Source organism: Anopheles gambiae, chromosome 2 (genome assembly GCF_943734735.2).
Source record: "Anopheles gambiae chromosome 2, idAnoGambNW_F1_1, whole genome shotgun sequence".
NCBI lineage: Eukaryota > Metazoa > Arthropoda > Insecta > Diptera > Culicidae > Anopheles > Anopheles gambiae.
Genome location: NC_064601.1, coordinates 90,655,870 through 90,683,474, shown reverse-complemented (window position 1 = coordinate 90,683,474; position 27,605 = coordinate 90,655,870). Strand labels below are relative to the sequence as shown.

The following is a 27,605-nucleotide window of genomic DNA, read 5'->3' as shown; positions in this document are numbered from 1 at the left end:
GTTCTTTGGGAAGGCGAAGAAAAATCCTACGAAAAGCCACAAAAGTTGCGAAAAGTTGTGAGCAAAAATGTAAGAAAATGCCGATCATATCCAAAATTCCTCCTCCTTCCCTCGCCCATGCATGCATGCAAATATCGACGGAACTCCAGAAACGCCCGCAAACGCACTCACTCACTCACACACACACACACACACACACACACACACACACACACACACACACACACACACACACACACACACACAAGTCCATGCACTCTTTCTCTCCCTCCCATATAATGTTGATTTTCTAACGAGCTTTTCCATTTCGTTTTTCCAATCCACTGAGCCCGCACCCAAGCCCCCCGCGGGCATTTCGGAACATTGCGGATCGTGACGATGGGACCATGGTGTGTCACATGGTGGCATCGGATTTTTCGTTCCATTGTGTAAGGAATGGTGGAAACAACCAGGCAGGCAAATCTCCCAAAAAGTTGCTCGACCGAACAGTGGAGGAAGTTTGTGCTCCAACATGGGTTTTAGCAAACGGCGAACGGAATAAGGGATTCCGTTCGTTCGTTCGTTCGTTCGATACGAGTTCGAGCCATCTTGTGGTGTGGTGATGGTGGCATATGGGCGTCTAGAGAGAGCGCTTACGGGTGAAGTTACGGTACGCAGGTCGGTGAAGATGAAGCTCTTTTGTTGGTGAAATGATGCTGATCCTGTTTTACCCTCCCACCGGAGCAGTGGAGAAGAGGATTGCACAAAATACGACCGGGTACAGGTAGCAAACCCGACACAAACAAGAAATAACAACGAATTGATGGTTTAACGGTTGCTCAAATTTAATATCGCAGCCGTACACGCGGGCACGTATTTACACGTGCGAGTACGAGCTTGGTGGAGTGTTTGCTTTATTTTGATTGCAGAAAGGACTGCGCCTAACTTGGTACGGTAGTGTTGTTTTACTGAAATGTTTTACTGCAGTGTAGTGTGGAAGGTAGACAGCAGCGTATGTTTTGTGTTTGGGAATTTGTGACTCAAATTTCATTACAATTGGAAGGTATAATTCAGAACGAAAGGTTTGGTTGGTTCTTATGGTTCTTATTTGTATGGTTATTTGTTGGAAATGGTTCTTATTTGTATAGTTTTTGGAGGCTTAAAGTTAGATTTAAATAAAAATATGAATCATACTTTGTTTAACATGTGTTTGTTACTGGATTTATCTAATTATTTTTACAATGCTTTCAAAGGTGGCATCATTTTCTCAACATTATTCTTGAAATATATTTTAATGCTTTTTTCTTGTTGTCGTTTTAAACAATATCAATATAGGGTAAACGTGACTATAGTGGTGGTAGTACCAATAGTGGTGGTATTGCACTAAAATGCGTTCGATACGATAAATTAACAGTAGTTAAGTTATTTATGTTAGTGTGAAATGTTCTCTGGCCTTTTCCAAAGGGGTTAAAAGTTAAATGGAGCCATAACGTTACTTAATGACCGAAAAATCCATTATTTTGTGAAATGTGTCAACATTTTTCCAAAATCCTTAGGATTTCATAACGAAACTCATATTTTTGTTAACGTTCTAAATGACCACAGAATAACGCAATCTTTAGTTTTTTAACATATTTGTTTTTAAATGTTATTGCTTTACTGAAATTCATTGCCGTTTGACCATATTTACGTATTTTTAAGTGTTTTTTACCATAGTGCCCATAGGGACGGTCCCATGGTCCCATGCCCGTCATGGGTTCAATCCTAGAATGGACAGTCCCCCCGTAGCAAGAATTCACTATCCGGCTGCGTGGTAATGAATTAAGTCTCGAAAGTCTGTATAGGCTGACATGTCCGCGTAGTACGTTACGCCCAATAGAAAAACCATAGTGCCATCAAAGGTACACAAAACATAGTAGTTATTGTTACAAAATCAATAAAAACAGGTAATTTTAGGTTTTTTTGAGGATATTTTTGACATGCCATACTGTTTACACTAAAATAAGCAACAGCACGAAAACAGCTTATCTTTGTTATCTTTGAAAACAGAAGTATCTTTGTTTACCACAACTATAGGAACACAATACGACGACTATAGGAACCATACCACCATTATAGGTACAACGAAGCAGTCACAAAAATATGTATTTTTTCGTAAAATTTATGTGTTTCATCGGAAAAATGGTTGTGATTGCGAAGTCATAGTCCAATTGCTTTGTGTTAAAATATTAATAAGTTTTCCTTTCTGACACTTTAAATCCATTAAAATAATCTGTACCACTACAAATTGTACCACTATTGATACATTCCTACTAATCCTACTTTTTGATAAATTAATATAATATTTTGACTCTTTTTAATGTCGTCTTTATAGTAGGCTCATTGGTAAATACCATTAAATAATGCTGAACCAAGCCACCTACCAACTGGTAGGTGTAGTTTGCGTCTAGCGTACACACACACACACACACACACACACACACACACACACACACACACACACACACACACACACACACACACACACAGCCAGCGAGCCCAGTGTCAGTTTGCGGTTAAAACCATTTTTCGCTGGAATCGAAACCACATGGCAAATGGCTAGAAGAGCCCGTGTGCTTCGGTCTCTCCGCACTTGGTGACGCAAATCGAAAATCCCACGCTACTTAAACACCAGCAGCGGGTTGAATGAACATTACTTCCTCGACTGCTTCCGCTGTGCCGGCAGACCACCGCCCGTCGTTTGGCCAATCTCTCCGGCTCCGGATCGTACCATCGTCGTACGCCGTCGTCATCGTTTTGCGTGCTCGAGATGATTTTTGGCGAGCGGCGCTTTATGGTATTTGGTTCAGTTTGCTTTTGTTTTTGTGTGTGTGTTTTTTTTTCTCGGGAGCGCTTGGTTGAACGGTAAAGAACGGTAGCGGTTTTGCAAAGAAAATTCACCCGAACGCCTACACCGGTCACCACACACGCTCTGGTGGTGATGGTGATCTACTCGAGAAAATCGAGCCAAGCCCGACCCGAAGGGCGCGCCGACACTCTCCAACCGGATTTGTTTGTCTGTATGATTAAGATTTTGTGCGACTTTGAGGTTGAATGGGCGATGAGAGCAGGTGTGTGTGTGGATAGCAACAGATATTTTCGGACTCAGAATGTGTTGCTTGTGTTTTCTTCGGGGTGTACGGGGAATGAGGGTTTAATGCCACAAACCAAAGAAAAAATCCTAACCGTGATCGAATTTCAAAATAAGCTCTTTGGATTTAACATTCAGCGCTCGTTCCCTGATCCTTATTTTGCGTTTCGTTTAACCGGTCGGAAACATACTATTACTGAGAGCATGAAACAATAACGGCTCATTTCCTATCGATGTGTGAAATGTGGCGCATAACGAGAAAGGCTTTTTTTATAAAAAGACACACTTTAAACAAAACATTCCATTAGAAATAGCTTTCAGTCATCTGGGCACTATAAAGAAAATACTATTTTCTCCCTACAAAAGATAACATTTTTCAACTCTCATACACTTCTTTCCAATCACAGCTACCTCCTTTATGGATCCATTTTTCCACCAGCCCAAAAGTAAAGGCACAGTTGGTGGAGCTGCTGCTACTGATGCTGCTGACAGCTAGCCCGATCGCTTCTCCCGATGGATGGGCTGTCTTTCGATGCACACCTTTCAATTACGAGCTAGTGAATGGAGGATTGAACGAACTGAACGAAATGACGTGCACCATAGCGTAGACCTTTGCTCGTAGCCAAAGTGACCAGCTGAGATTCCATCACACCGAACGACGCCATGCAGCACAGCGGTGATAGTCGTTCCAATGAAAAGGTTTTCTTTTGGTGGATTGATTTTGTTTTTATTTCTAGGAGTAAAAAAAAACCTCTGCGTATGAGGGGGGTTCTGTGTAGGAAGAGAGCTCGCATTGTCGCTGCAGACGTCCGTTTTATGCTTCCTTTGTAACCTGCAACTGTACCTGCAGGGATTGGTTTTCATGATAAGCTGTAAAACACATTTCCCGTGTCTTGCGTGTGTGGGGTGGTTTTTGTGTGTGTTTTTTTTTTGTCTATAGCATTTAATCGATTTGCATGGATGGATGGGCGAAATATTGAAGGACAAAGGAGTGTGAAACCATGTCACTGATGGAAGACGGGTGAAATTAATATTTTTTTTCAGGGTGGTAAATATCATGGAAATGTGTTGAAACAAATTGAATCAAAGATAACTACAGCTCAAATACTATTCACTACAAATCTACTACATTTTAGGATTTTTTAACCGTATTGTACTTTTTTGGAAGCAAATATTATACATAATTTGTTAAATGCTTTGATTTGCGAACTAGAAATATGTAAATTGCACGAGCTTTAAAGCAATGCCAATCGAAACAAATACTCGGAAAAAACACATTGCACACAAGCTAAAGGATATGGAAGGATATCATATTTACTTTAAGACGCTTCTTTAAGTGATGGTGTTTATTTAAAGAGTTCCAGTGCCGTTTGGTGAGGACGTTTAGTTCGCACAGTTTAGTTCGCACCGTTGTTGGATGGAAAATGACGATTTTGTTTTGTTTTTCGAAGGGAGCCAAATTGTTCGCAATTTGTGAGGCGTTTAAGCAGAGTTTCCATACAAACCAACGAACGACAGCGATTGTTTTTATTTAGTTTCATTTCGTTCAGGACGGTTGGTGCATGAACATACGTGCGTGCAGTTGACGATAGAGCGGTAGAGTTGTTAAGAGTGTTTGCAGATAGGTAGGGAAGGCATCGAAAGATAGAGAGAAAGAGAAAGAGTTTAGTAGAGCAGATAGTAGATAAATTAGTGTGTGACATTGAAGAGAAAAAGAAGTACACAGAAGAGAGAGAGAGAGAGAGAGAGACAGCGACAGTGTAATATTAATAGAGGAAATAATGTGTAGGACAAAAAGTTCTGGGAAACAATAGGTAAATCATTATTAAATTTAGAAAGTATGAAAAAACAACAAAATGAAATGAAAGAAAGAAGAGATAAAACTAGTAAATCAATTTAACATAAAAAACAGTAAAAGAAATCTTTCTCTTTCTAATACAATAAATAATACAGCAGAAAATAATACAATAAATAATTTTAGCATTTTTTACCCTTTAATGCTAAACACAACAAAATGGACATAGTAAATGTGAGCATTGTGGGTTGAACAAAAGGAGGTACAAGGGACATAACAATCAAAAACACAGACACATACAAGGGTGTAACGTGATGGTGAGTAGGATTGTTCGTACGGCAACGTGCTACATTGGTGTGTTGGATATGTAAAACCATCCGAATGCAGATTCGCTGTGAACATGTGGGTCACAACAGATAGCCAGGGCTTGTTTTGCATTACCATACTCATTAGAGAGTCCGAAAATCTCGTTGAGGGAATCTTAAATGGCTGTGCATTTATGTCGCGCTCTTTTGCAGAGAGCTTAGAGTTAGAGCAGCTACCAGTACAGAACACAATGCCTTCCAAGGTGAAGAGTAAAGAAATTTCGGTACAATAAAAGTGTAGGTGCTGTTTCGGTAAAAATGGTTGAAAGGTAAAATTCTAGAGAATCTAGCTATAGACAACAGTGTGCACACTCAGCACATCTAGTGGCATCTTCACAACGTGCCACCGATGTGCAAAACTCGTCAAGCCTGCAATAGCCAAAAAGACACAAGTGTTTCGCATAAAACCACACCCATGAACCAATTTTTCTAAAAATATAATGTGTACGTGTCTGTGTGTCGGTGTGTCTGTCAAACGCCCGTCACTCCAGCAATTCCTGGAAACCACCTGAACCACTGTCCGCCTACACACAACCCTACCCTACCTGTCCGCCCGGTGCCGGTGCGCCGACCGTATTTGCAATCGCGTACAGCACGTCCAGGTAGAGATGCTCCTTCTGCTCCGACCGCTCGATGTCGTCCTCCAGCAGCCGGTCGTTGTCATTCTCCGGCAGTATTTCGGCCCGCGTCTCCACCGCCCGCACCGCGGACATGCGCCGGTTTTCGCTCTTCCACGACAGGGCAGTGAAGCTTTCGAAGTAGGAACCATCATTTTCCTGCACACTGTGTAAGCGCAGAAAGCAGAGAGAAGAAAATGGGGAGCAAAAAAAAGAAGAAAAGAGCACATTAGTACGCAACTGCTAGAACACTGTCACTTTCTGATAGCCAGCCGAACCGTTGCTGGCGCGGGACTATGGGGGTTGAGATAGAACGTGGGGTTGCGGAACGATTATTACGGGATGGAGATAAAACAGAAACAGAAACAGCCGTTTGCCATTGTACACGCACAATACACATCAACGAATATACCGAAAGAAAAAGGCGTCAACACATCGAGTCAAAGGTGCCACATCATCATCATCAATATCATTATCGTCAGTACCATCGGCAATCGATTCGGAATCGCACAGTTTTCCCCGCTCACAATTGGTACGGGAATAGTTCTTGGAAGAAAGGGGAGCTTTTTGCCTGGGTGCGGGGAATTTAGTCGAGGATAGGCGATGGAAGGGATATTAAGGTAAGGTTGCGTGAGGTATAGTGAACAGCTGTAGCTACATGCAAAGGGCTGTGGTGATTGAGCAGGAGGTGAGATTGGTGTGTAAACATACGGACTGGTGAAGGTGTGTACATGGATGGTCTTGACCACAGAACGAATCCAACTATCCTTGAATGAACATTGAACAACGTGTGATCTAAGTAATACGAAACGATTGAAGAATATAATTTCCTTATTTTACAGATAACCGAAATTAAGATCTAGACAGCTCCCCAAATAATGCTTTTTATTCCTTCGTTTACGTAAAATTTCCTAATTGAGTTTTACCCAGCGTGAGGGTGAACCATAGTTAAAAATTAAACTAACGTCCCCTGTGCAAATGAGCTCTCCTGGTCCCGCACTATCTTGCATAACCTTAGCACGTCGCTACTATCGCTTCTGATCTCTTGATTAAAATCTAGGTTAAATGTGGTTCTGTCTTTGCTCAACAACATTACATAACATGCCCTTGATTAGATCAGTGCAGTGGCAAACACTGCAGGAGAGAGCACATGCAAACGTAAAACAACATCTGTAGATGGACACAGTTAGACAAAAGACAGAAGCGAACAAAAAAAATGTAGCTGCTCCCAACCACTTCCCTTCTCCGGACTCTCACCTTCCATATCCTGATGGGGATTAATACTTGGTCTGACGTTTGATAAGAAGCACCATGCCACGGTAGAATATTCTGACCACGTCTTAGTCGTGGTCCATTTTCTGCGCTTTAGCTATTCATGAGCGCTTATTGCTTTGGTGTATTCTTTCTTTCGTTCTATTTCTCTCTCTCTCTCTCTCTCTCTCTCTCTCTCTGTGATAAAACGGGCTTTCTTTAATCCTGTTTTGTGGTGCCATTTTTGGTACGATTCTACTTAAACGAGGTTTAAATACAGATTTGCATAAACAGTGAACATTGCCGCGGTGGCACTGTGAAATGGCACTGGTAGTTTTGAGGTTTTTTTTGTTTACTGACACTGAAATGTGCTTGCAATGAAGGCAACTAGAATAGACGGCAATCTTCCGACGGTATGACAGTGGGAAAGAGAACGGCGACGGGTTTACTTGTTTCACCGACCGTTTTGTAAATCTACCATGACCATGGCCCAGTGCGTCTATATAATTTTATGAAGTAAAGTTTTGCTATGAAAATAAGTCCCATCAAGCAAAAGATCGTTCAAGACCTATCAAATAAGAAGGACTGTGGTCGTGGAACGATTCGTTTGCGAGGTGGGAGAAATAAAAAGTGACAGGGGCAGCCACAACCACAAAGTGCTAAACGGTAAAATATTAGCAGGAATGCTTCCCATTTTGCAATGCATAAAAAATTTATTGTTATTTACACAAGGATCGATAAATTAAAGAAGTACAGTACGAAAAAAGAAGTAGAAAATAGAAGTAGAATGTAACATTAAGGGTGAAATCAAAATAAAAAATAACAGGAAACAAAATACTCATATAAAAGTAGAAAAAGATAACATAGAATCAATACAAGGTAACAAGTAGCAATACCTAACTCAAGAGCAAAATGAAGAAGCAAATAGAAAAATATGTACAAAAAACATCTTTAACTGATCGACAAATAAATAGTATGAAAATAGTCAACTGACGAGAATAAGAACATGGAATAAGAGTAAATAAAAGAGAAAATAGACAAAAACAAAAAAAAAATACATCAAATATAACACAATGTGAAGAACATCAACTTTTTCAGACGTACACATTGACCATAACATCGAGAAAAGTGAATGATACATTGAAAAAATATTAACGAGTTTATTAATAATATGGAAATAAATTGTTCCACGATAAATCACAGATGAACTGTCAACGAAATTCACCATCCTATACCGACCACCGCCTCCACACACAAAAACACTCACACACACACACACACACACACACAGACAAATACGAACACGAACCAAACGAACAGTATACACCAACAAACGGCCATCATGTGAAACAAAACTCCGAAAGCTCAACAACGAGTGACGTTAGTGTACGTGTGCCGCTGTGTGTCTGATGAACATCAAGTGCTTGCGTACAGGAAACATGATTGGAAAATGGGGAAAGTAGCAACACGGTAAGATAAACAGAGAGGCTGAGAAGAAGAGAGAGAGAGAGAAAGAGAGAGAGAAAGATTGTGAATGTGGAAGAGATAGCACACGCAGCAGTAAACAGTCAGCACAACGGTAGAGGTAGAGGAAATAGTAACAGTAGTGGATAAGTGGTAGTATTAGCAACAGTTGCAGTAGTAGTAGTGGTAGTAGTAGTAGTAGTAGCAATAGTAGCAGAAGTGGTAGCAGCAGACAGTACAAGTGGAGAAAGTGTTTGCATAAATCGTTACCTATTGTTATTCGCACTCACGACACTATTATAGGGTGGGTTCATTTTGTCGAAGCGATACACTATTTCCGTCACTCCTTGCTCGTTTGGACCGTGCGAGGAGAAACATTCTTCCGCCACCGGTTGCACCATTATCATAGGGGCCCGCGACGGATAGCTGGAGCCGTGCGCATTCATTGTGTGAGTGAGTGAGTGTGTTTGTTGGATGCGGATGTGGGTCATTTTTATTTTAGGGGATTTTTAAAAGGAATTTGATGTGTAGACAGGAACATGGCGGAAGTTAGCGATTAAAAATGGATGTCAACCAACCGCATAAGCATATGGTACAGGCGGTTCAATGTGTGTTTGTTTGTGTGTTGATGATAAAGGCAGGATAGAGAGCCAGAACAAAACATGCCAAAAAAACGTGAGAGAGGGAAATCAGCACAATGGATTACAAGTTTCACGAGGAGAGAATTAAGAGCATTAGGTTAGAAGAAAGAAAGAGAGAGAGAGAGAGAGAGAGAGAGAGAAAGAGAGAAAGAAAAACGGTGTCACAGATTAGTTTTATTTTACAGTTTTCATGAACAGCCTGCCTGCCTGAAATGTACTGTGAAAGTGTTGGTGGAAGTTACATGACGTGGACATAGCAATCAATACAAATAGAGCGAAGCATTTTGTAGGTGTTGGTATAATAACAAATTCCGTTTTAAACCAGTTCTTAGCGTATTATTAACCATTCTATTATATTCCATTACATTCTGTTTTGTTTACTGTCGATGTTGACACATTTACCTTCATTCTTCGACTTATCATCAGGATGGAATACACGTGGAAAACATGTGAACAACAAAACCCAAGGCCTACCCTGTTATTAGTACTCTGTATCATCCACCAGCTTACATAAGAGAGCCCCCCAAAAAAATCCCCAAAATCCCAACAATCTGCAATGTTTGTACAATTGTTCTTCAACTTTACCTCGGAGAGCAAATGCAGCCCCTAATGAAGGATCCTACCAAAAAGAGGGAAATGGCCCGCCATGCAGGAGGAATGGAAAACAATGTTGCCAGCATGTCGCGAACGAGATAATGGATGGCGGCAAAATTAATTGTTCGTCTGTGCGCTCGATGGCTGGAAATGTCGATGAGTGTACGAAAATGACGCACTGGCGCGGTGTTTCCTGCCTCCGCACGGTATAGAGCTAAGCCAAAAAAGAGAGAGAGAGAGCGACACACACAAAACCGGAATGTTGGAGGAAAAGTGGAATGGGAAAATAAACGTTTTCATTACCCAGGGCCCGACTGTGCCAACGGGGCAATATGTTTCCGTACCCGCGGACCGGCGGTGGCTCACCCTAATGACCAGCAGCTCTCGCGACCGGTGGGGTAGATGGAAAGGGGGGCGACATACCGGAATGGGGTCATGACGGGGGCACAGCTAGCGGGCGAGACTATAACAGCACAACAGGTGGCCACACAAGTCGGTCGGATTACCCACTCGGGTTCGGTGTCGAGGTCGGGCTTGGCAACAGGTTTTCGCCGGAAGTGTTTTGGCCCGCTGCCAAAGCCACTGACTCGTCGAAGCGAGCTTAACATACCAAACCATTCACACACACACACACATATACATTCACACACACACACGAAACAAAGATCGATGGACTGCAAACCGATGCAAAGGCGGGGTAGCGAATGGGAAAGAGCATACGCGGGAGACGTGCAGACATACGATGTTTGATGAATGGTTTTGCAGTAAACGTCATGTCCTGCCTTCTTAAAAGGTCCACAAAAGCAGCATATGTTGCGGTTCGTTTGGTACGGTTTGTTTTTTTTTGTTACTGTTTGCATACTGCCAGGCGCTTGTTATGCTTGTTTTTATTTTGTGCCGCGCGAGTCATCCCACGAGCGGTGTACTGAGTGTACTGTGGCAACAAAACGGGCCAAAAACGGGCACAGTGCACTTTCGCCGCGTGGTGTGATTCCGGAGAATGCATTAGGAGTTTATCGGTTTTGGGTGAGTTAATTTATGATGCTATGGTGAGGCGGGCTTTTAGCGCACATTTAGGTGTTGTGCTTGCACATACGAAACATGCAGTAAGTAGGTAAGAGCTGCAACAACGACAGCATTTTGTTTGCATTGGAACGGTTGTTTAGTGGAATTTATATTAAAAGTTAGGCAACACTGTTAGAGTTGCTCATTGTACCGTTACTGCAAGTAAACGTTGGTTGAGGTATCAACCACAGTAGGAGCAGACAACCGATGGGGCTGTTACTAAGCGATGACTCATAATATCCGCAACAAACACACACCCTTGAATGAGTTTCCCTTCGCAAACTCCACCACAGGGGGTTAAATTGGAACGGAAATGTGTAGGAAATGGAAGACATTATTGACTACCATTCCCCCAAAAAAGGGTTCGTGTGTTTGTTTTGTCCATTCACCATCGTGCGCATTAGCAATGGGGAATGGAGTACACACACACGTCATCGGCTCTTCAAACTTGGAGCGGAAAGCTTTCCGATAATAGCATGAGCGATGAGAGTCGGAAACAAGCGCCCGATGCCTTTGGTAACGATACACTTAACTTCCGCCACTGAGCGCCCGTACGGGTGCTGCCAACGGTTGTTACAACTGGTACTGGTTGCTCTTTATCATGTAAGAAAGGGTTTGTATGCCATAAACTCTTACGTACAGACTAAAATTAAACGTTACAGCAAAGATGTTTGTTTTATTTCCAGCGTAAAGCGTAAATTATTCAAACCACTTAAGTAAACACATGCCGAATGGCTCTATAAATAAAATATTCACTCTCAGCAGGGGCGTGCATTTGCTTAGGACTGTTTAAACAGCCGTTTGTTGAAAGCGTGGCGGGTTAAACCACGTGTCTTGCGTTCTAGGGGGCAGCGGGGCAAAGGTGGAGCTTTTTTTTTGGCGCTACTAAGAAAGCACGTGGTTCGTTCATGCTACTTTTTTTGTTGATAAAATCAATGTACATGCGGACATTCTGTTGCCGTGAATGAAAATAGAATGTGCACTGTCAGGGGCAGTGAGGCAAGGACATAAAATAAATCTACGTTTCAGGGTAGCGAACGGCAAAACAAAGATCTAAACTTAATTATATTATGAAAACAATGACTGTGCGTTGCTTGGTACTAAGCTGTAGGTGAAAAGGGGAATTACTTTTTATATCGCCATAAAAAATGGAGCAAAAAACAGCCCCAACGGGCTGTAGTTAGTTCCACACGACCACGATGCATTGACGAGACCTAAGCCTATGCCCTCTCTTCCACACGCCTTTCTGTTCACTTTTTCTATTCAGCACCCTACTCGACCGTGTTGCGCTCCCCGCCTTGTAATCCAAGGCACACCCCATTTAGCAATGCGAACAATCGACTGGAACGAAATGGATCGAAACGGAACGAAATGAATCGACGAACGGATTTCGAACGCAACTGGAACGCCCTCCCCGGGGGGAAAGTGCACCGTCCGACCGACCGTGGGGTTGATGAAAAGCTGTCCCTTCGATCGGCACTTACACGGCCTGCCCGATGCCCCAGGTTCCCACCGCCGCCGCCACAAAGTCACGGATACTGTGAAAGTGTATCGGGCTATTATTCTCGGTATTATCCCTGTGTTAGTTCTTTGTTACGGTTGGGCTGCTTCGGGCGAGCAGCTTGTGCCGGGGGTATAGGGTTTTACGGTACGGTCAAAAAGGGGACTCAGCGTCGCCGGTGGTGACGGGGGGAGGAGAGAAAGGCTACCTAATACACCGGTAAGTACTACCCATCCTTACCGCTACCATTTCCGCCTCAATCATTACTGCTGACTCGCTTCCCGGCACCATCAGCTTCAGCTCCGGGTGGCTTACAAGCTCGACCGTAATTGTGAAACAATTATAAAATAACAATCCCAAGCCGAGCTGAAAGCGTTTTCCTTATTGTTTGTGCTGGGTATTGGACGTGCTTCATTTTTTTTTTGTTGTACTTCGTCTGTGTGTGCTGCTTTCACTGACGTCTTTGTCTTTGGCTGATGGTTAAAAAATAGCCTGCTTTACAGCGGGGTTTGCGGGTTGGTTGGGATTGAAAGGACTCCCTGGGTGTTGGTGTTGGGGAGGAACATGGACACGTACAAGCATTAACCATACGGGATATATGAGGTTGTTCTGGTGGGTGAGCGTTGATGACAGGCCAGGCTGTTACCACACACAGGCAGAGGCTTAACATTTACAGTGATGTAGGTTGAAAAAGGGGTTTTTTGGGTTATATGATGTTTGTGACCCTCTTGGTGAAAAACACTGTCCCGTCGGATGAGCTTCATGTCTGGATTTTAAGTAGTCACGTTCATTAAATAAATGACACATGTTAAGTACTTCATACACTTTTCACAACAGATGGCGCTACTAGTTAATAAGACTGTTTTTAAAAGTTCTATATATTAGAAGCCTTATCCATGTATTAAAGGTTACTGAAGATTTGACTTTAACTTCAATCTTAACTTTGTACCATGAATAGAACCATTGTGATATATTGTCAACATTTTAAGCGTACGTTCCTCGTTCCAGGCTCGTCTTGTTTCCCCTCACCGAAAGTTACAGTTTATGTCGGTGGTAGTTTACAAAACCAAAAGCTTCATTTATCTCCTGACACCCACATCCATCGTTGAGCCCACAGTTTCCGGGTACAGTTTTTATTACATTATCCTCGCGCTGTTCACACACGCACACACACACTGAAGGGACGCCAGGTTGGAGGACAGTCGCCGGCTTGTGTTTGCCCCACGGGTGTGGGGCTTGTGCACGGGTGTGAGTCAGCGGTAGCAGCCAACCCTCTGCTGCTGTTGGTCCCTTTATTGTGGTTTGTGAAAACTAATTATGAAAACCGTTGCAAAACCTGACTCCTTCCCCTCGCACCCACCCACCGTACTGTGGGTTTCACTTTCAATGCTGCAGCCGGGCAGGAAAGCGTTTGGTTTGTGAGCCGAATATTTCCGGACTGCCCACGGCAATGGTGCACGCAGCCATCAGCACACACTCTGTGTGCCGGTAGGCGAAGGTGTATCTATTAACGGACGCAAACCGGCGAAGATGGAGATTAAAGAAATTAGTTTAATGAATTTTACACCGCCAGCCACGAAAGTGCTATTGGCCACAGGGTAGATTTACGGTGAGATGTTTCATCATCCTGATGCAAAGCCGTGGTTTGCGAATTACGCGTATAGCTTGGTTTTTGTCAAAAGTTTTTTGGGGATTTATTTTAATCACAAACACATCAAGTCCAGTCCATCAATGTTTTATTCGTTCACACATACATAAGAGTGCTTTATACCTCTTTATCTCAATGGTTTTAGCTTCAAGAAATACTATTGGGATTATTGAGCATTTAATCACGTTTTACAATGAACAATACAATCAATTCTTGCTGTACGAATAGTTTGTGTTTCTTAAACTGCGCACTACTCACTCAGTGACAAAATTCATGCTGGCTAAGTCCTTCACATTCATCATCTTTATTGATTTAGATTTTCAAAATTGAAAGTTTTTTTTTGCCGCTTTTTAGTAGCTAAACGTTTTACACTTTATCAACGATAAAATATTACTCCCGTTCAATATTCCCATTAATCAAAGTGTACCATTCCTTTGTTATGACTTTCACGAAATAGCTGAACGCAATATTGCCAATCCAAACCTAGGAGGGGCCCGACCAAGCACCATAAAGCCACAATAAAGTCCCGTGAGCCAGCTTACTGCCCCCTGTCAACTGGGAAAGCTTATGCTGGCGTATTATGCACGACAAGGGGTTCGGGTGCCGACCATAACTTAGGCCCAATTAGGTATATAAAAAAAGGGAACGTACCCAGGCCCGCACAAAATTAATGTCCGCTTGCGTTGGAGTGCAATCAGGAAATCTTAAGCAACTAATCGAACCTATAAGTAACCGCCATAAATTACCACTAAGCTCGCTTAGCGTATTCCAAAATCTACTTAGAAAATCGAACAAATCGATTTATGGCCACGGGGCACCACTAAACAGGGTTGTAGGTTTTTTTTGGGGTGTTGTTTCCTGTTTGAAATATTTTACCAACACGAAAAAGTGAGTAAGAGTGAGAGAAAGGTTGGTTGTTTTGATTCCGCGGGCTTTTTAAACCTCTCCGGAAGGAATGGAGGTGGAGCAAGAGAGAGAGAGAGAAAAAATCAAACGATAAAAATACGTACAATGTAACACTGAGCCGAGGGAGAATGAGAAAGAGCGAGAGAGATAAAGAGAGTAAATTGGATTTGTAAGGATATTCATGACATAAATACGAAACAAAAACACCGCTCAGGATTGGAGCTAAACAAATCGCTTCCTCCCTACCCCTCTTCAGTGGGCCCTTACTTGTGCCAACTCGAGCCGGAACCGGCTCGAAACGGAAGGTTGGATCAGGAAAAATGGAGAAAACAAAAATACAAAACAAAAACACGCACACACTGTAACACACTGCAGTGGAGGAACTTACCCGGACGACGACTTAATTTCCACCTCGGGCCAGGACGGGCGCCGCTTCCACACGGAAAACGACGGCTTGTCCGGTGGGTTGGGATTGATCGGTGAGCTGCGGCCACGGAATGAACCCTGGCGGGGCGGCGGCACGAGCGCATCCAGCCCGCGGCCCGACGATTGGCGTCGTATTGGCGGTGTGCCCGGTGCGGCAAGCGTTGAAGGTGTTGCCACCTTGCCGTATCCTGTAGAAAAAAGGGTAAGGAAGAGAGTGTGAGATGGCGAGGGCGAATAGGATTGATGAAAGCGGGCCGGGGTGAAATCTGATAAAATCGATGGTTCAACCCGATCGCCGACAGACTATTAGTTTGCCCCGTCTGCCATTGATCCACTGTAACATCACTTTAAGATATGAACGCTTCAAGCAAGAGCTTCACACACACACACAGCGATAAGTATCTCGTACACACGTACAACGCTTCAGTCAAGTGCTGCTGGTTGGGGTGGCTGGGTTGAGTTCGAAACGTCTTTCGATTAGATCCTCGACAGAGAGGGTTTTCAAGTGGCCGAGCACGCACCCAAGAAGATGCTCTCCGGGCTGCAGTGGACGTGAGCCGTGATTTGGCTTCTGGTGGTGATGGCCACCACCACCACCACCACCACAAGTGCACTCTCGTGACAGAGGCAGGCAGCACCTGCTCTTGGTGCTATTGTAGTCTAATGAAATCATTGAATTATGTTGCCACACTAATGCGCACCGTCCACTTGGGTGGTTTGGGTGGTGGTGCAACGGGCACAGTGGGCTGTGAAAACAGGGGTGAAAATACAACGTCAAGTGAAGCGGCCTGATTGGGAAAGCGGCAGTGCCTAAATGAATAGAGCCACCTCTGGACGTACGAACGGCTACCATTGCACAATGGGCATTTGCCGGGATGAAATTCAAAAAATCAACTTTGTAATAGCGCAATTCCAAATAATAGGTTTTAATACTAAGGGTTAAACTAAGAAAAATACCAAATATGAGCTCTGTATCTGTTCTGGTTCTCTAGAAAACACCTCTCAAAGTCGAGATTTGTTAAAAAAAACGCAGAAAAATTTTCACTTTTTTGGAAAACTTTGAACCTTTGTAACTTTTTCAAATATGAACCGATTTTGATAAGTTTAGACATTTTATAAAGGATATTTAGTCAGCTTTATAAACACATGAAAATTTTTGAGCTAAGTTAATTTTATGCAAAAATATACGATAATAACTGAAGAAACCTCCTGAAAATTTTCATCATTTTAACTTTTGACTTGATGCCATTATAAAAGTGGCGTAGAGTGGCATTGTCTCATATATGTCACATCATAGTGTAATATATATACTATCAATCTGTGAAGAAATATTCTGCGAAAGTTTGCGAACGCGAATTTTATTGAAGTTTTTTCACATCAACTTTTTCTAAAAACAGACACATGCTTAACTAGGCGGCTCCATAAGTGCCTAGTGTAGCGTATTTCGTGTATTCTACAAAAATATATTCTACGTGCTTTTGATTAACTTTCATTTCAATTACGAAGCTGTGTATCTTAGTTCCAGCTCATGTACTTATCTAATATGTAAATTTCTAATCTAACCTAACTTTATTATTAAATATAATGAAGCAAATCAGAACCAAATACCTTTTGGTCCTACTGCAGATTATAGAAGGATGTAAGGAAAATAATTCTTAAATTATACGCATAACAGGAAAACGTTATGAATGCAGTAGCATCTATTGGCGTTTTGGGAGAAGAAACTCCCAAAACTCATGACAAACTAAATATAAGGATAGAGGGGAGTATGCTACAAAGCATATTTTGCAAGAAAGAAAATGCATCCAGAAGGACAATTTGTATAATGAGCTGTATTCCTCTGATTCGTTAACCAGTTCAATATCAGTAGCTACACGCACTAAAACAAAGACAGGGTTTAACTTTACAAATGAAGTAAATACTTAGTTTGTAGCTATCGTGCAATTTTGATTTTTTCAGATAGTTGTAAAACCAAGAAGGAATTTTTAGTTTTATTACCCCTTCTAAAGGCAGTATAGTACTTGGAAAGGTATTGGATGAATATTCAAAGACAAACAACATGTGCTGCTTTTCATTACGAATATGGGAAGTACTTTATTTCAATGCACCTGCTCTATCTAATTATTTAAATGCCTTTATTCATGTCTTTAGAAAAGTGAACTAGACGTCAGGAGCTTGTAATAGCATCCACCTAAGTTGTGTATGTAAATTTTTAATATTTGTACTACCTGTGAGTAAAAGTGACGAGAATTAGCTACAATTGTCCTATACAAAGCAGAAAAAATTATCTTATTCAAAATTATTATGTTTTGTTTATATATTATTATTATTATTATTTATTTAATCTTCATTATGGAACATTACAGTATATTTTAAAATGGTTTATACTATTAGCAACAAATAATACAAGAAAAAAACACACAAAATTAATAAAACTAAGCAAAGATCCCTTAAAACACTATTTTATGTAGCGCCACCTGGTGGTATGGATGCGAACTACAAATAAAATGTTATTTACTATCATAATACTTTACTACAAACGATAAAAACTAACGATTTCTGCAAAAATAATTTTATCCCGCAATTTGTTCTAAACTGCCCATTGTGCATTGGCTGCCGTCATAGACACAGAAACACACACACACACACACGTCTGGACGGGTTGAATGAATAAATGTGTGCAATCAGGCAACAGGCTTCACGTGCAGGTACATACACACCCCATCCATGCACCACCCGAATGCCGAATGCATTGAGCTGGAATTGCTGTGCAGTAGTTTTTCATCCGTCCGTCCGAGGCTCTGCCAGTGGAGGCTCGGGCGGGAGTGAACTAAAGCCCGGAAGGAACACAACCAGCTAGGAGACTGAGGCCTGCTGTTCTGTCGGCAATTGCAAGCGGAAGTCTTTACATGACATGGGGCATGGGGTTTCAAATTGCTTTATTTTGTGGATGCCGATCTCGGTCACGTACAGTTGCGGAGGGGTTTTAATTTTAAAGTGCCATGATAGCCCCGTCGCCACTCTTGGGACGTTGGGATATTTCTTGCTTAGTGGGAAAATATTATAAACAAAAAATATTTCCCATTTCTTGTGACACTCTTCAAATATTGCTTTCGAGTCTCTCCAACAATAGGGTAACAGTTTTGCAATAAATTTCGGACAACTTCAATACTACGAATCTCGAGCATTCTAGGGTACTTGCTTAGGTCATGATGCAAGAACAGCATCTACCATTGCTCACCGACTTCCCGTTTTTGGAGCTGCACTTCACACTTGACGACCTTTGTCAGCTGCACAAAGTCACGAACAAACCGGAAGGAAGGAAGTGCAAAGTAGTTAAAGGTTGGTGGGGGAAACAACCCATTCCCGGGGCACCCCGAAAACAGACATCTTTGAGTTTTTGAAAGCAATTTTCGAAAGAACATCATTGAAGCACTTCTGGGCACGATGCAATGAACTATTCGCGGGGGGCAACGGTGTGTATGTGTGTTTGGAAGATGCAATGATAATTTATCGTGTATCTAACTTTTTACGGGTAGGATGGAAGGTGAGGCCGGAGAGGACGGATGCTCGTTAAAGGATCCTTAACTTGTTTTCTATGCGCATGTGTTGGCATGAGTTTGCTGGTGGGAAAATTTTAATGTCAAGAGGCTGGGGTTGTGTTTTAAAGGCTCTATTGGCATGAATACTTCATTCGGAAATGTATTAAAGAGGTGGTTTTGATAAAAAAAACAGCTACAAACGTTGAACCGTTACCTTTGTAGCGTTCAGAGATACTATATAATATAACATCTGGAAAACATTTTCGTTAATCTCTATATTCAAGAAAGGTGATAAAAATGAGGCAAGTAATTGCAGAGGAGTCGCCTCTCTTTCAGCATGTGCAAAATTGATTGAAATAATTGATCACAATACATTGATAGGACCTTTAAAAAACTATATGGCAAATGCGCAGCATGGCTTTATCCCAAATGCCTAATTGAATTTGTTTCGGAATGTACGAGTAATATTATACGAGTAATACCAATCTAAAAGCTGCCTTCGACATTGATATCCATTGATCCATTGATATACTGATAGCCAAACTCGACAGGCTAGACTTTCAAGCACACTTATTGTCATGGCTTCGATCATATCTGATCAATAGGACTTACAACGTAAAGTTTGGGAAAGCTAGTTCAGATATCTCTACAAGCACATCTGGGGTTCTGCAGGGTAGCAACCTTGACCTTTTTATTGTTTTTAATATGTGTAAATAATGTCTCTTTTGTTTTACCTGACGGCAGTTACTTAACAGGTTGGCTGATAAATCCCCGGTCTGACACAAAGATGGCACCGCTAGTATTAAATGCATATTATTTTTATATAGTACCAACCTTCAAAAGATTCGTGTCAAAATTTGACGACTGTATGTCAATTAGTTTGTGAGACAGAGCGTCTTTTGTCAAGCAACTTTTGTTATTTTGTTGTTCCACCAAGACAACGCACCGTGCCCCAAGTCATTGAGAACGATGGCAAAAATTCATGAATTGAGCTTCGAATTGCTTCCCCACCCACCGTATTCTCCAGATCTGGCCCCCAGCGACTTTTTCTTGTTCTCAGACCTCAAAAGGATGCTCGCAGGGAAAACATTTGGCTGCAATGAAGAGGTGGTCGCCGAAACTGAGGCCTATTTTGAGGCAAAACCGAAGGAGTACTACCAAAATGGTATCAAAAAATTGGAAGGTCGTTATAATCGTTGTATCGCTCTTGAAGGGAACTATGTTGATAAGTTGTTCTTGTCCTTTGTATAGATAAGTGTGCTATTGTCTCGTTTACTTGTGCCCGACAACCTATTTATTATAATTATGACATAGATGGACAAACGATTGACCGTGTAGATACAATTCGCTATCTTGGTATCTTACTAGATCATAAATTAACTCTTACAAAACACATAGAAGACGTTGTTAGCAGATCCAATAGGACCCTACGATTAGTACGGAAAATGACGGAAGAGTTCAATGATCCTTTGTGTATCAACGCACTGTTTAACAGTCTTAGTGTCCACATACCGACTGCTGGATCAAACGAATTGAAATCGTGCAAAGACAAATGACTCGTTTCGCAATTAAAAAGCTTAGATGGAAAAATGGTGTCACGCTACCCTAACAAGATGCTTATTGCTTAGGTAAAGAATCGTTCGAGAAGCGCCGTGAAAAGGCTAAAACAATTTTTATGACCAAACTGATCAAAGGAGAAATTGACGGACCTCGCTTATTAAGCAAAGTGAGCATACACGTTCCTCGCTCTAGTCCTCGTTCATCGCCCCTTTTGTATGTAGATAGGCATAACACTAATTATGCGGCAAATGAAGCGATATCAGCAATGGCACGCAGTTTTAATCTATTCTATGCAGGAGTTGATTTCCATACATCCATTTCAAGTATTAGTGAAGTTCTGCGCCACATTAATAAATAAGAATTTACGATATCTTGTGTCGTATCATCATTGGCGGACAAGAATTATAAAATAAATAAATAAATAAATAAATAAATATAGCAAATATAGTATCATTTAATTTATATCCCATTCAATACTGCTCACTAATACAAAATGTGTCAAATGGAGAAAACAAATTGTGTAACAATCCGTGCAGCACAAGAAGCTTCAAAGCTTCTAAAAGCAATAACGTAACCTTTTTTGGCAGATAATAAATGCCGTAACAGTTCTTCGAATCCACTTTCTTGTTTGCCCCTGTTTTGCTGCTCCATTTAATGAGTTTCGTGCAGCAAATGCTAAGATAAAACCCATCATTCTGAGAAAGCATTTTCTTCATTTCAAGAGAGCATGCAATAGACCCTGCCAAACACTGCAGCCAGCGCGTGTGCACTCGCGATAGTTCTTATCAGGTTGTGTTGTCCTGGAATTGGAACTTTTCTCATGATCGAAACAGACACGAAACGAAACGACTGACAGAAAAGGGAGGGGAGCAAAATACAAAAGCTCTTCTTACTAGCAAATAGCAGCTTTTCCTGGGAACTGTCGCGTTGCAAGAACTTTTGACTTTTGCTGACATTTGCTGCTCTCTGCAAAACTCTTGCCCCACGTGTACAGCTACTATTCCCCCCCCCCCCCCCCCCCCCCCCCCGGGTGCGTGTGCAGAGAGTTTCAAGATGAAGATAATTTGTTTTTGTTTTGCTTCTATATCCACTTCACCTGCGTTGACGTATCGAGAGTAGCGAAATGGAAGGAAAACAAACCCGGCAGCGCAATAGCAAAAGCAGAGCGATGGCCATTACATTATTAGCCATTTTGCAGGCGCAGATCATTGTTTGCGCAGGTGTTTGGGGCTCATCGTGCATCATAAATTGACCGTTGTTGTTTGTTTGATTCATGCCCTGTTTATCTGATTATTTACATCGACTTCCGAGCGGCAGGGAAAACGCGTTCCGGGAATCCTTACGCTTTTCCCTGCGGTGCGGTGGTTGGCAATGTCACAAAATACTGCCGTTTGATTATGCGTGTTTTTTTTTTTTGTTGCTGTACTGGAACCATGATGGGATTTGCATAAGCACAAATCCGAAGCGCAATCAAAACAACATTCCAAAGTGAAAGATTGCATCATCATATTTAGCTCTTATTTTTATATCTACATTCCGGGAAATGGCACTCCTGGAACGAGACCGAACGTAAGCAAAATCGATTCCCGGACGCGCAAACACATAATCGATTTGAGAATCCGTTTCCCACACTGCTCTCTACGCTGCCGGCGTGCGCGCACCACACATGGGAAGCTAATGGCAAACGGGAAGGAAGGCGGAATAGAATTATGGCCCATTTGTGGAAGATAGGTTAATATTTGCGGTGGAAATTTATATCTTAATGGAACCGCTGTGCCTTTTTTTTGTGCTGTCTTGTGTCACATTTTTGCATTTAAAATCAGATATGCTTACACACACACACACACACACACTAATACAGATTTATACAACACCCGACAAGTACGAAAATCATGTAAATTGTTACAGGAAAAATGGCAAACATAATTACGAGAATCGGTACAACGTTGTTTCGTGCGTCAATGTTGTACCAGCTTGCACTTGTAGGCCAGATATGTCTTAGCTTTTCATTTAAAAAAATATGTTCCGTCCGAACCAGTAGAGATGTTTCTTGTACTAGGAAAATCCGCTATATCATGTTATTGTGCGTACACGTGTTGGTTGAGAAATTCCCTTTCCCAGCACTCACGTTTCATTGTTGAAAACAGACGCCCGTGGTGTCTAGCCCTTGCCACGATGCGGCTTTGAGCAATGTTACATTTTCCAGCGAATTTCGGCATAGGCTCAACATGGTACCTCGAGAAGTTTTGTCTAACATCCTTTTCTAGGAACATTATTTATAAAAAGCAACCATGGGATAGTGTATGTTTTCTTAAGACGCATTACCACAGAGGCTTTCATATCATTTAATGAACACAAGTTCAACCCCCTTTTCCAGAAATTTCAACAATTCCGTTAAAATGATTAGAACAAATGCACGAGAAACGAGTATGCACTTTCTCGTGCATTCATCACTTGTTGCAATTGCACATTGTGCCGGTTTTGCAGACATGGAATCCTAATTAGTGTTCTCAATTATCCCCGACTCGTCCTCTTTCTCCGTGCCCACCTTTGTCACTCACTCGCATCACCATTTCTCATTTCAACAGTGTCGATACGTGTTGACACATGGAATGTGTCCTCGCCGGACCTGTTCCTGTTCACAACGCTGTGTGAAGTGAAGCAAACACAAGCACCAAACGCTTTACCAAAATCATCTGCAATCAGCCTCGCAATGCTGAACGGACCCACATTCACCCGGTTTCACTCTCGCCGGGCTAGCGAGATACAAGCCGGACGGACACACACACAGAGCACACAACACCATGCACAACTGCTCACAAGGACACGCGCGTGAAACAGGTTCGTGACCAGTCGGGGGCATCATTTATTTACCCGTAGGACATGCGCCAGACAGGACCGGTCGACTGGTGTTCACGTGCGATCTCCGCCCGGAGAGCTGAGCAGTGATTAAAGCTCTTTGCGTCCGGTTTTTCGTTCGCCGCAATACGCCGGCATGGGGGATGCGGCACATGTTTTTTTTCATTATTATTTTTCACGTTCCCGTGCGTGTGGTGTGTTGGGACTAATTGTTTGATTACAGAGCAGCGGGCGTGGATCGGTGTGAGGAAGCAGTGGAAGGTAAAAATGAGCACCGGAACAGAGCGCATTATTTCACGGCAACATAATATAACGGGCGGGTGTGGTAATTACTATGGCACTGAGGCATATTTTTCCTGCCCTCTCGAAAAAGAATGTTGGTGAGCTGGTGAGGCGAAAACATATAAAAAAACACAATAGCAGTGTACCAGCCTGTCCCTCTGGGAATGATTCAGCCAACAGGTGTACAGCGTATAAAGCCCGGTAGAGCTTGATTTCGTCTGGTTTGGAGTGCTTAATGTTTTATGTATGAATGTTGGTCACCGGGCTGGCTAAATTGGCATGGCATTCATTCGCTTTGCTGTTGGGAGTTCTAGGAACATACATTTAGCATAAGAAATCCAAATTTGCCTGTGCATGTTTTATGGTGATTTTATTTGCCTTCAAAGGCAATACAAATCATTAAGCAATAAACGCTATCTTCAGTAATCTTGATTGTATCTTGTTTGTTATGGGCCATGTAAAGAACTCCACACAACATGCAATATCAATAACAGCCAACACAAAGCATATTCCATAAAGAGATTAAAACTAACTTCTACGATAGTAATAATCAAGTAACGTCAGCTTCAACACAATCCTCAAGGTAGCAATCCATTCACGATGGCTCAAAGATGGACAGGGCACACACTACAAATTCAATTTAGATTTTCCCAAGGGTTCAACAAACGTAAAAGAAAACGGTTTCTATCACAACTGTCCCTCCCACAGTTACAGCCGCATGGATTATAGCAGTTGAAACCAACGTTTGGTCCGCTCTCTAACGCACATCGCTAACCACCAGCCCGCCGTCCCGTGCTGTTTGAGGTTATTGGTGATTAATAATTCTTTTGCCACGACAACTTCACCTTCGGGAGTGGGTCTCAACTCTTTTTCCTTTCGCGACAGACGGTGTTATTTGGGTAGTTTAGTTTTATACCTCTACATCGTTGTTCAAGTTTTATACCTCTACATTTGTTGGGACGAGATCAAAAATATTCAAAGCACGAGGGCGAGTTTTATTCCTGCGGCTCGTGAAACGACCGCCTCGACCTGGCCGCCATCATGTGCAACACCACACTTGGGGCATGTTTTATGGATGACGGTGGCTTTTGGTGAGTTAGTTTTTGAAATATTCAAAAGTGCTTTTGTTGTGAACGACACGCTGACACACGCGGCCGAGACGGAGACGGATCAGGGTCGCCGTGCAGGCATGCCCCAATGGTGGCAAAAGCACATATCCACTCCATTATGCCTGATCTAATCCGTCGCAATGCTCGTGTCCCCTTGCGCGCTTGAGGATGCGAAGCACATTAAGGATATGCAAGCGTCGGCAGTGCAGAATGTATGATTAATATTTTTCACCTTTATCGAGCCGTCAGAGTGTGTGTGTGTGTCCTGTTGAAGTGAGTTGTTGGGGAAGTGAAAGATAACGTCGTCAGTTTTGATAGCCTACTCTACCACTGATAGAAGAGCATTGAAAATTAATGAGCAGGATAGATCAAAAGGGAAACGTACATTAAAAATTCTGAGCAGAACGGTAGGTGTTGAGAGACAGGACCTAGGTTTGCCGTCTGTTTGTCGTCTGCACTGCCTGAAGCTGTTTGAGATAGTGGAGTTAACTACTTTGATAAGCAGTATACATATTAAGGCACTGCTTGTCATATAGCTGGAGGAATAATTTCCTTTTGGAAGCGATTAGCCTGGTGGAACAAAAGGAAAAGCTTCTGACATAATTTTGCATCATCCTCTATATGCATGAGCGCCTAAAAGTATGCAACGAGGATTAATTAATCGCAAATATTTAACGATTTATTTTCAAATGTTGTTGAAGACATCATTTGAAATTTCAATGAAACACTAATAAGATCTATAATTGATAAGAAATAGATGAACAACAAAATGGCATTTATCATGCTTTCTCATCCTTATCCTTTCTTCAGTTAATAAGCACCTTTTGCGGACATTTGCATTGTACTAAAAATTGCATAGTTTAAGGCGTTTTCTGCAAATATTTTGCATAGCTTCTACAGATGCAAATTCACCTACACATAAATGCTTTAATTTTGCAGCCGTTGTGCTCTGAAGCAAATCGCCACCGAGACACGTCCTGCCCTTAAAAGCATACGCCCGAGCATGCACACTTCCTGTTTCATTTCATTTTCTGTCTGTCTCTAGAACCCGCACGCCTGCACGTGAAAGGCAGGGCAGCAAAAAGACAGCCAAAGAGCCCTTCACCGGATGCTGTAAGTGCATTTTTGTATTGCAGTCGCAATAAGCGCAGCAGAGCATGTGAAGCGGAAAGCATGCAATATCTTTCGCCGCTATCGTTTTTACATCGCGTCAAATTGCGGGATCTGTTCGCTGCCCCGCTTCCAAAATGCTATGCAACGTGGTCGTAATCTTTTGCCTAAGCCACCACTTGACAGTATGACTTGGAGCGGGTGCAATGTGTCTTCTCCGTGTCCCGTCTCATGGGTGCAGTGTTACATTTTGTTCCCACATTTCCCGCATTTTGAATGAAAAAGGAAAACGGTACAGCTCAGGCATCAGTGCCACTTACCGAGGGACGTTCCTGCCGCTGTCGATGTGCCTCCCATCATGCCGGACGATCCGCCACCGGTCGCTCCACTACCGCTGCCACCGGATCCGGTACTGCCACCCATGCCCTGGCCGCTGCTACCCGGTCCTCCCGGGCTCGGACCGGGGCTGTGTCCCATCCCACCCGAAACGCCACCGTACGGTGAGGTGACGGAGGACGACGAGGACGAGTGACCGCCGGACGGGCCGGACGAACCTTCGGCCGATTCCTGGCGCGAAAGGGAAAACCGTCGTGGGTTTAACCCCAGCCCGGCCACTCCACTCGTCACGTACTGCTGTAGCGAGCTGAAGAAACTCATCTTCTTGTCTGTGTGTGTGTGATTGTTGTTTACTATTTCTCTTTTTATTCCTCACACCTCCTACTCTCGCTCACCCACACTCTTCCTCTCTCTCTCGGTAGGGGGTTTTGCACGGAAGCACACGGTAGGTTTTGTTGTTGTTCTGGGCGGCCGTCACTTAAGCAGCTCTTGCACAACAACTCAAGATCTATCAGCTACACAATGCGGGGGGGAGGCGGTGCAGGACCACCAACCTCTTATTGCTGCTTTGTTGTTCTCGACGGCGTTCTCCACTCTTTTGAACGGCGTTTTCTCCCACCGAGATGGTTAACGTCACCTCCTGAGAAGGAAACAAATAAATTGACGCTTTGCTGCCTTTTTATGTTCAGCTGCTCGATGCTGGAGACTGCTTCTTGAAGTTCGTGTATGATGGGGGGGCGTGAGCGAATGCCCTGAAGGCTTACTATTATTTACAGCTTCATCTTCAGTACGTGCAAATGTGTGTTCGAGCGAATGTGCTGAAGTACTGGTTTCGTGTTTCGGTGCGATCGTGTCAAAGTCACTGGTTGAATGACGCTGCTTCACAGGCTGGATGACCGTTTCATAGTATGTGAAGTGTTACAGGATAGTCGCTCTGTATCGGTAAGTTTTCCAATGCGATCATTTCATCTTCTCACACTGTGTAACGCTCAAGTCAAATTCACGATTGATGTTGCTATTTCTTGAGAAAAAATAAACTTCAGCTGGTAAATCTTGATCGCTGCTTGATTAGTTTGCTAGTAGTGTTGTACAAAAGTGTTGCTGCTTTATCGCTTTGCTGCTATTGATTGCATCACGCAAGTACGCTTCTCCATCCAGAACGACTCTCGGACAATGTCGGAGCATCCACATTTAGCTACACACGGGGTAGAGTCACATTTCTGCAAAAAGATAAAAAAAGAGAAGAAACAGCGTCAAAATTATTCTACAAATATGGGCTAACGCACTCCCGCAGCCAGGCTGTGCATTATGTAGTGCGGTATTTCGTTGTTGTTGTTGAGTGTATGTGTGCCCTAAATCCATTTTACCACAGCTGCCAGTGCCAGCGCGTGTGGTAAGCACTTAAAATCAAAGCCAACGGCGGGC

At 42.7% G+C, this 27,605-nt stretch overlaps 1 protein-coding gene across 8 annotated transcripts in view; it reads right to left on the bottom strand.

Annotated features, from left to right (window-relative positions):
- LOC1276484 (BAI1-associated protein 3) overlaps nt 1-27,605 on the bottom strand; it is a 74,115-nt gene that overhangs the window by 33,271 nt on the left and 13,239 nt on the right. For 5 of the 8 annotated variants that reach the window (XM_061642329.1, XM_061642330.1, XM_061642332.1 and 2 more), the window contains exons 3-7: nt 26,165-27,400; nt 15,345-15,570; nt 8,872-9,027; nt 5,815-6,052; nt 4,428-4,439 (exon numbers count right to left, since the gene is read on the bottom strand). In XM_061642329.1, the coding sequence (XP_061498313.1) occupies nt 4,428-4,439; nt 5,815-6,052; nt 8,872-9,027; nt 15,345-15,570; nt 26,165-26,501 (969 nt within the window). In that variant the 5' untranslated portion in view covers nt 26,502-27,400. The remainder of the gene's footprint in view (nt 1-4,427; nt 4,440-5,814; nt 6,053-8,871; nt 9,028-15,344; nt 15,571-26,164; nt 27,401-27,605) is intronic. The other 3 variants (XM_061642334.1, XM_061642335.1, XM_061642336.1) reach the window with 3 other exon arrangements.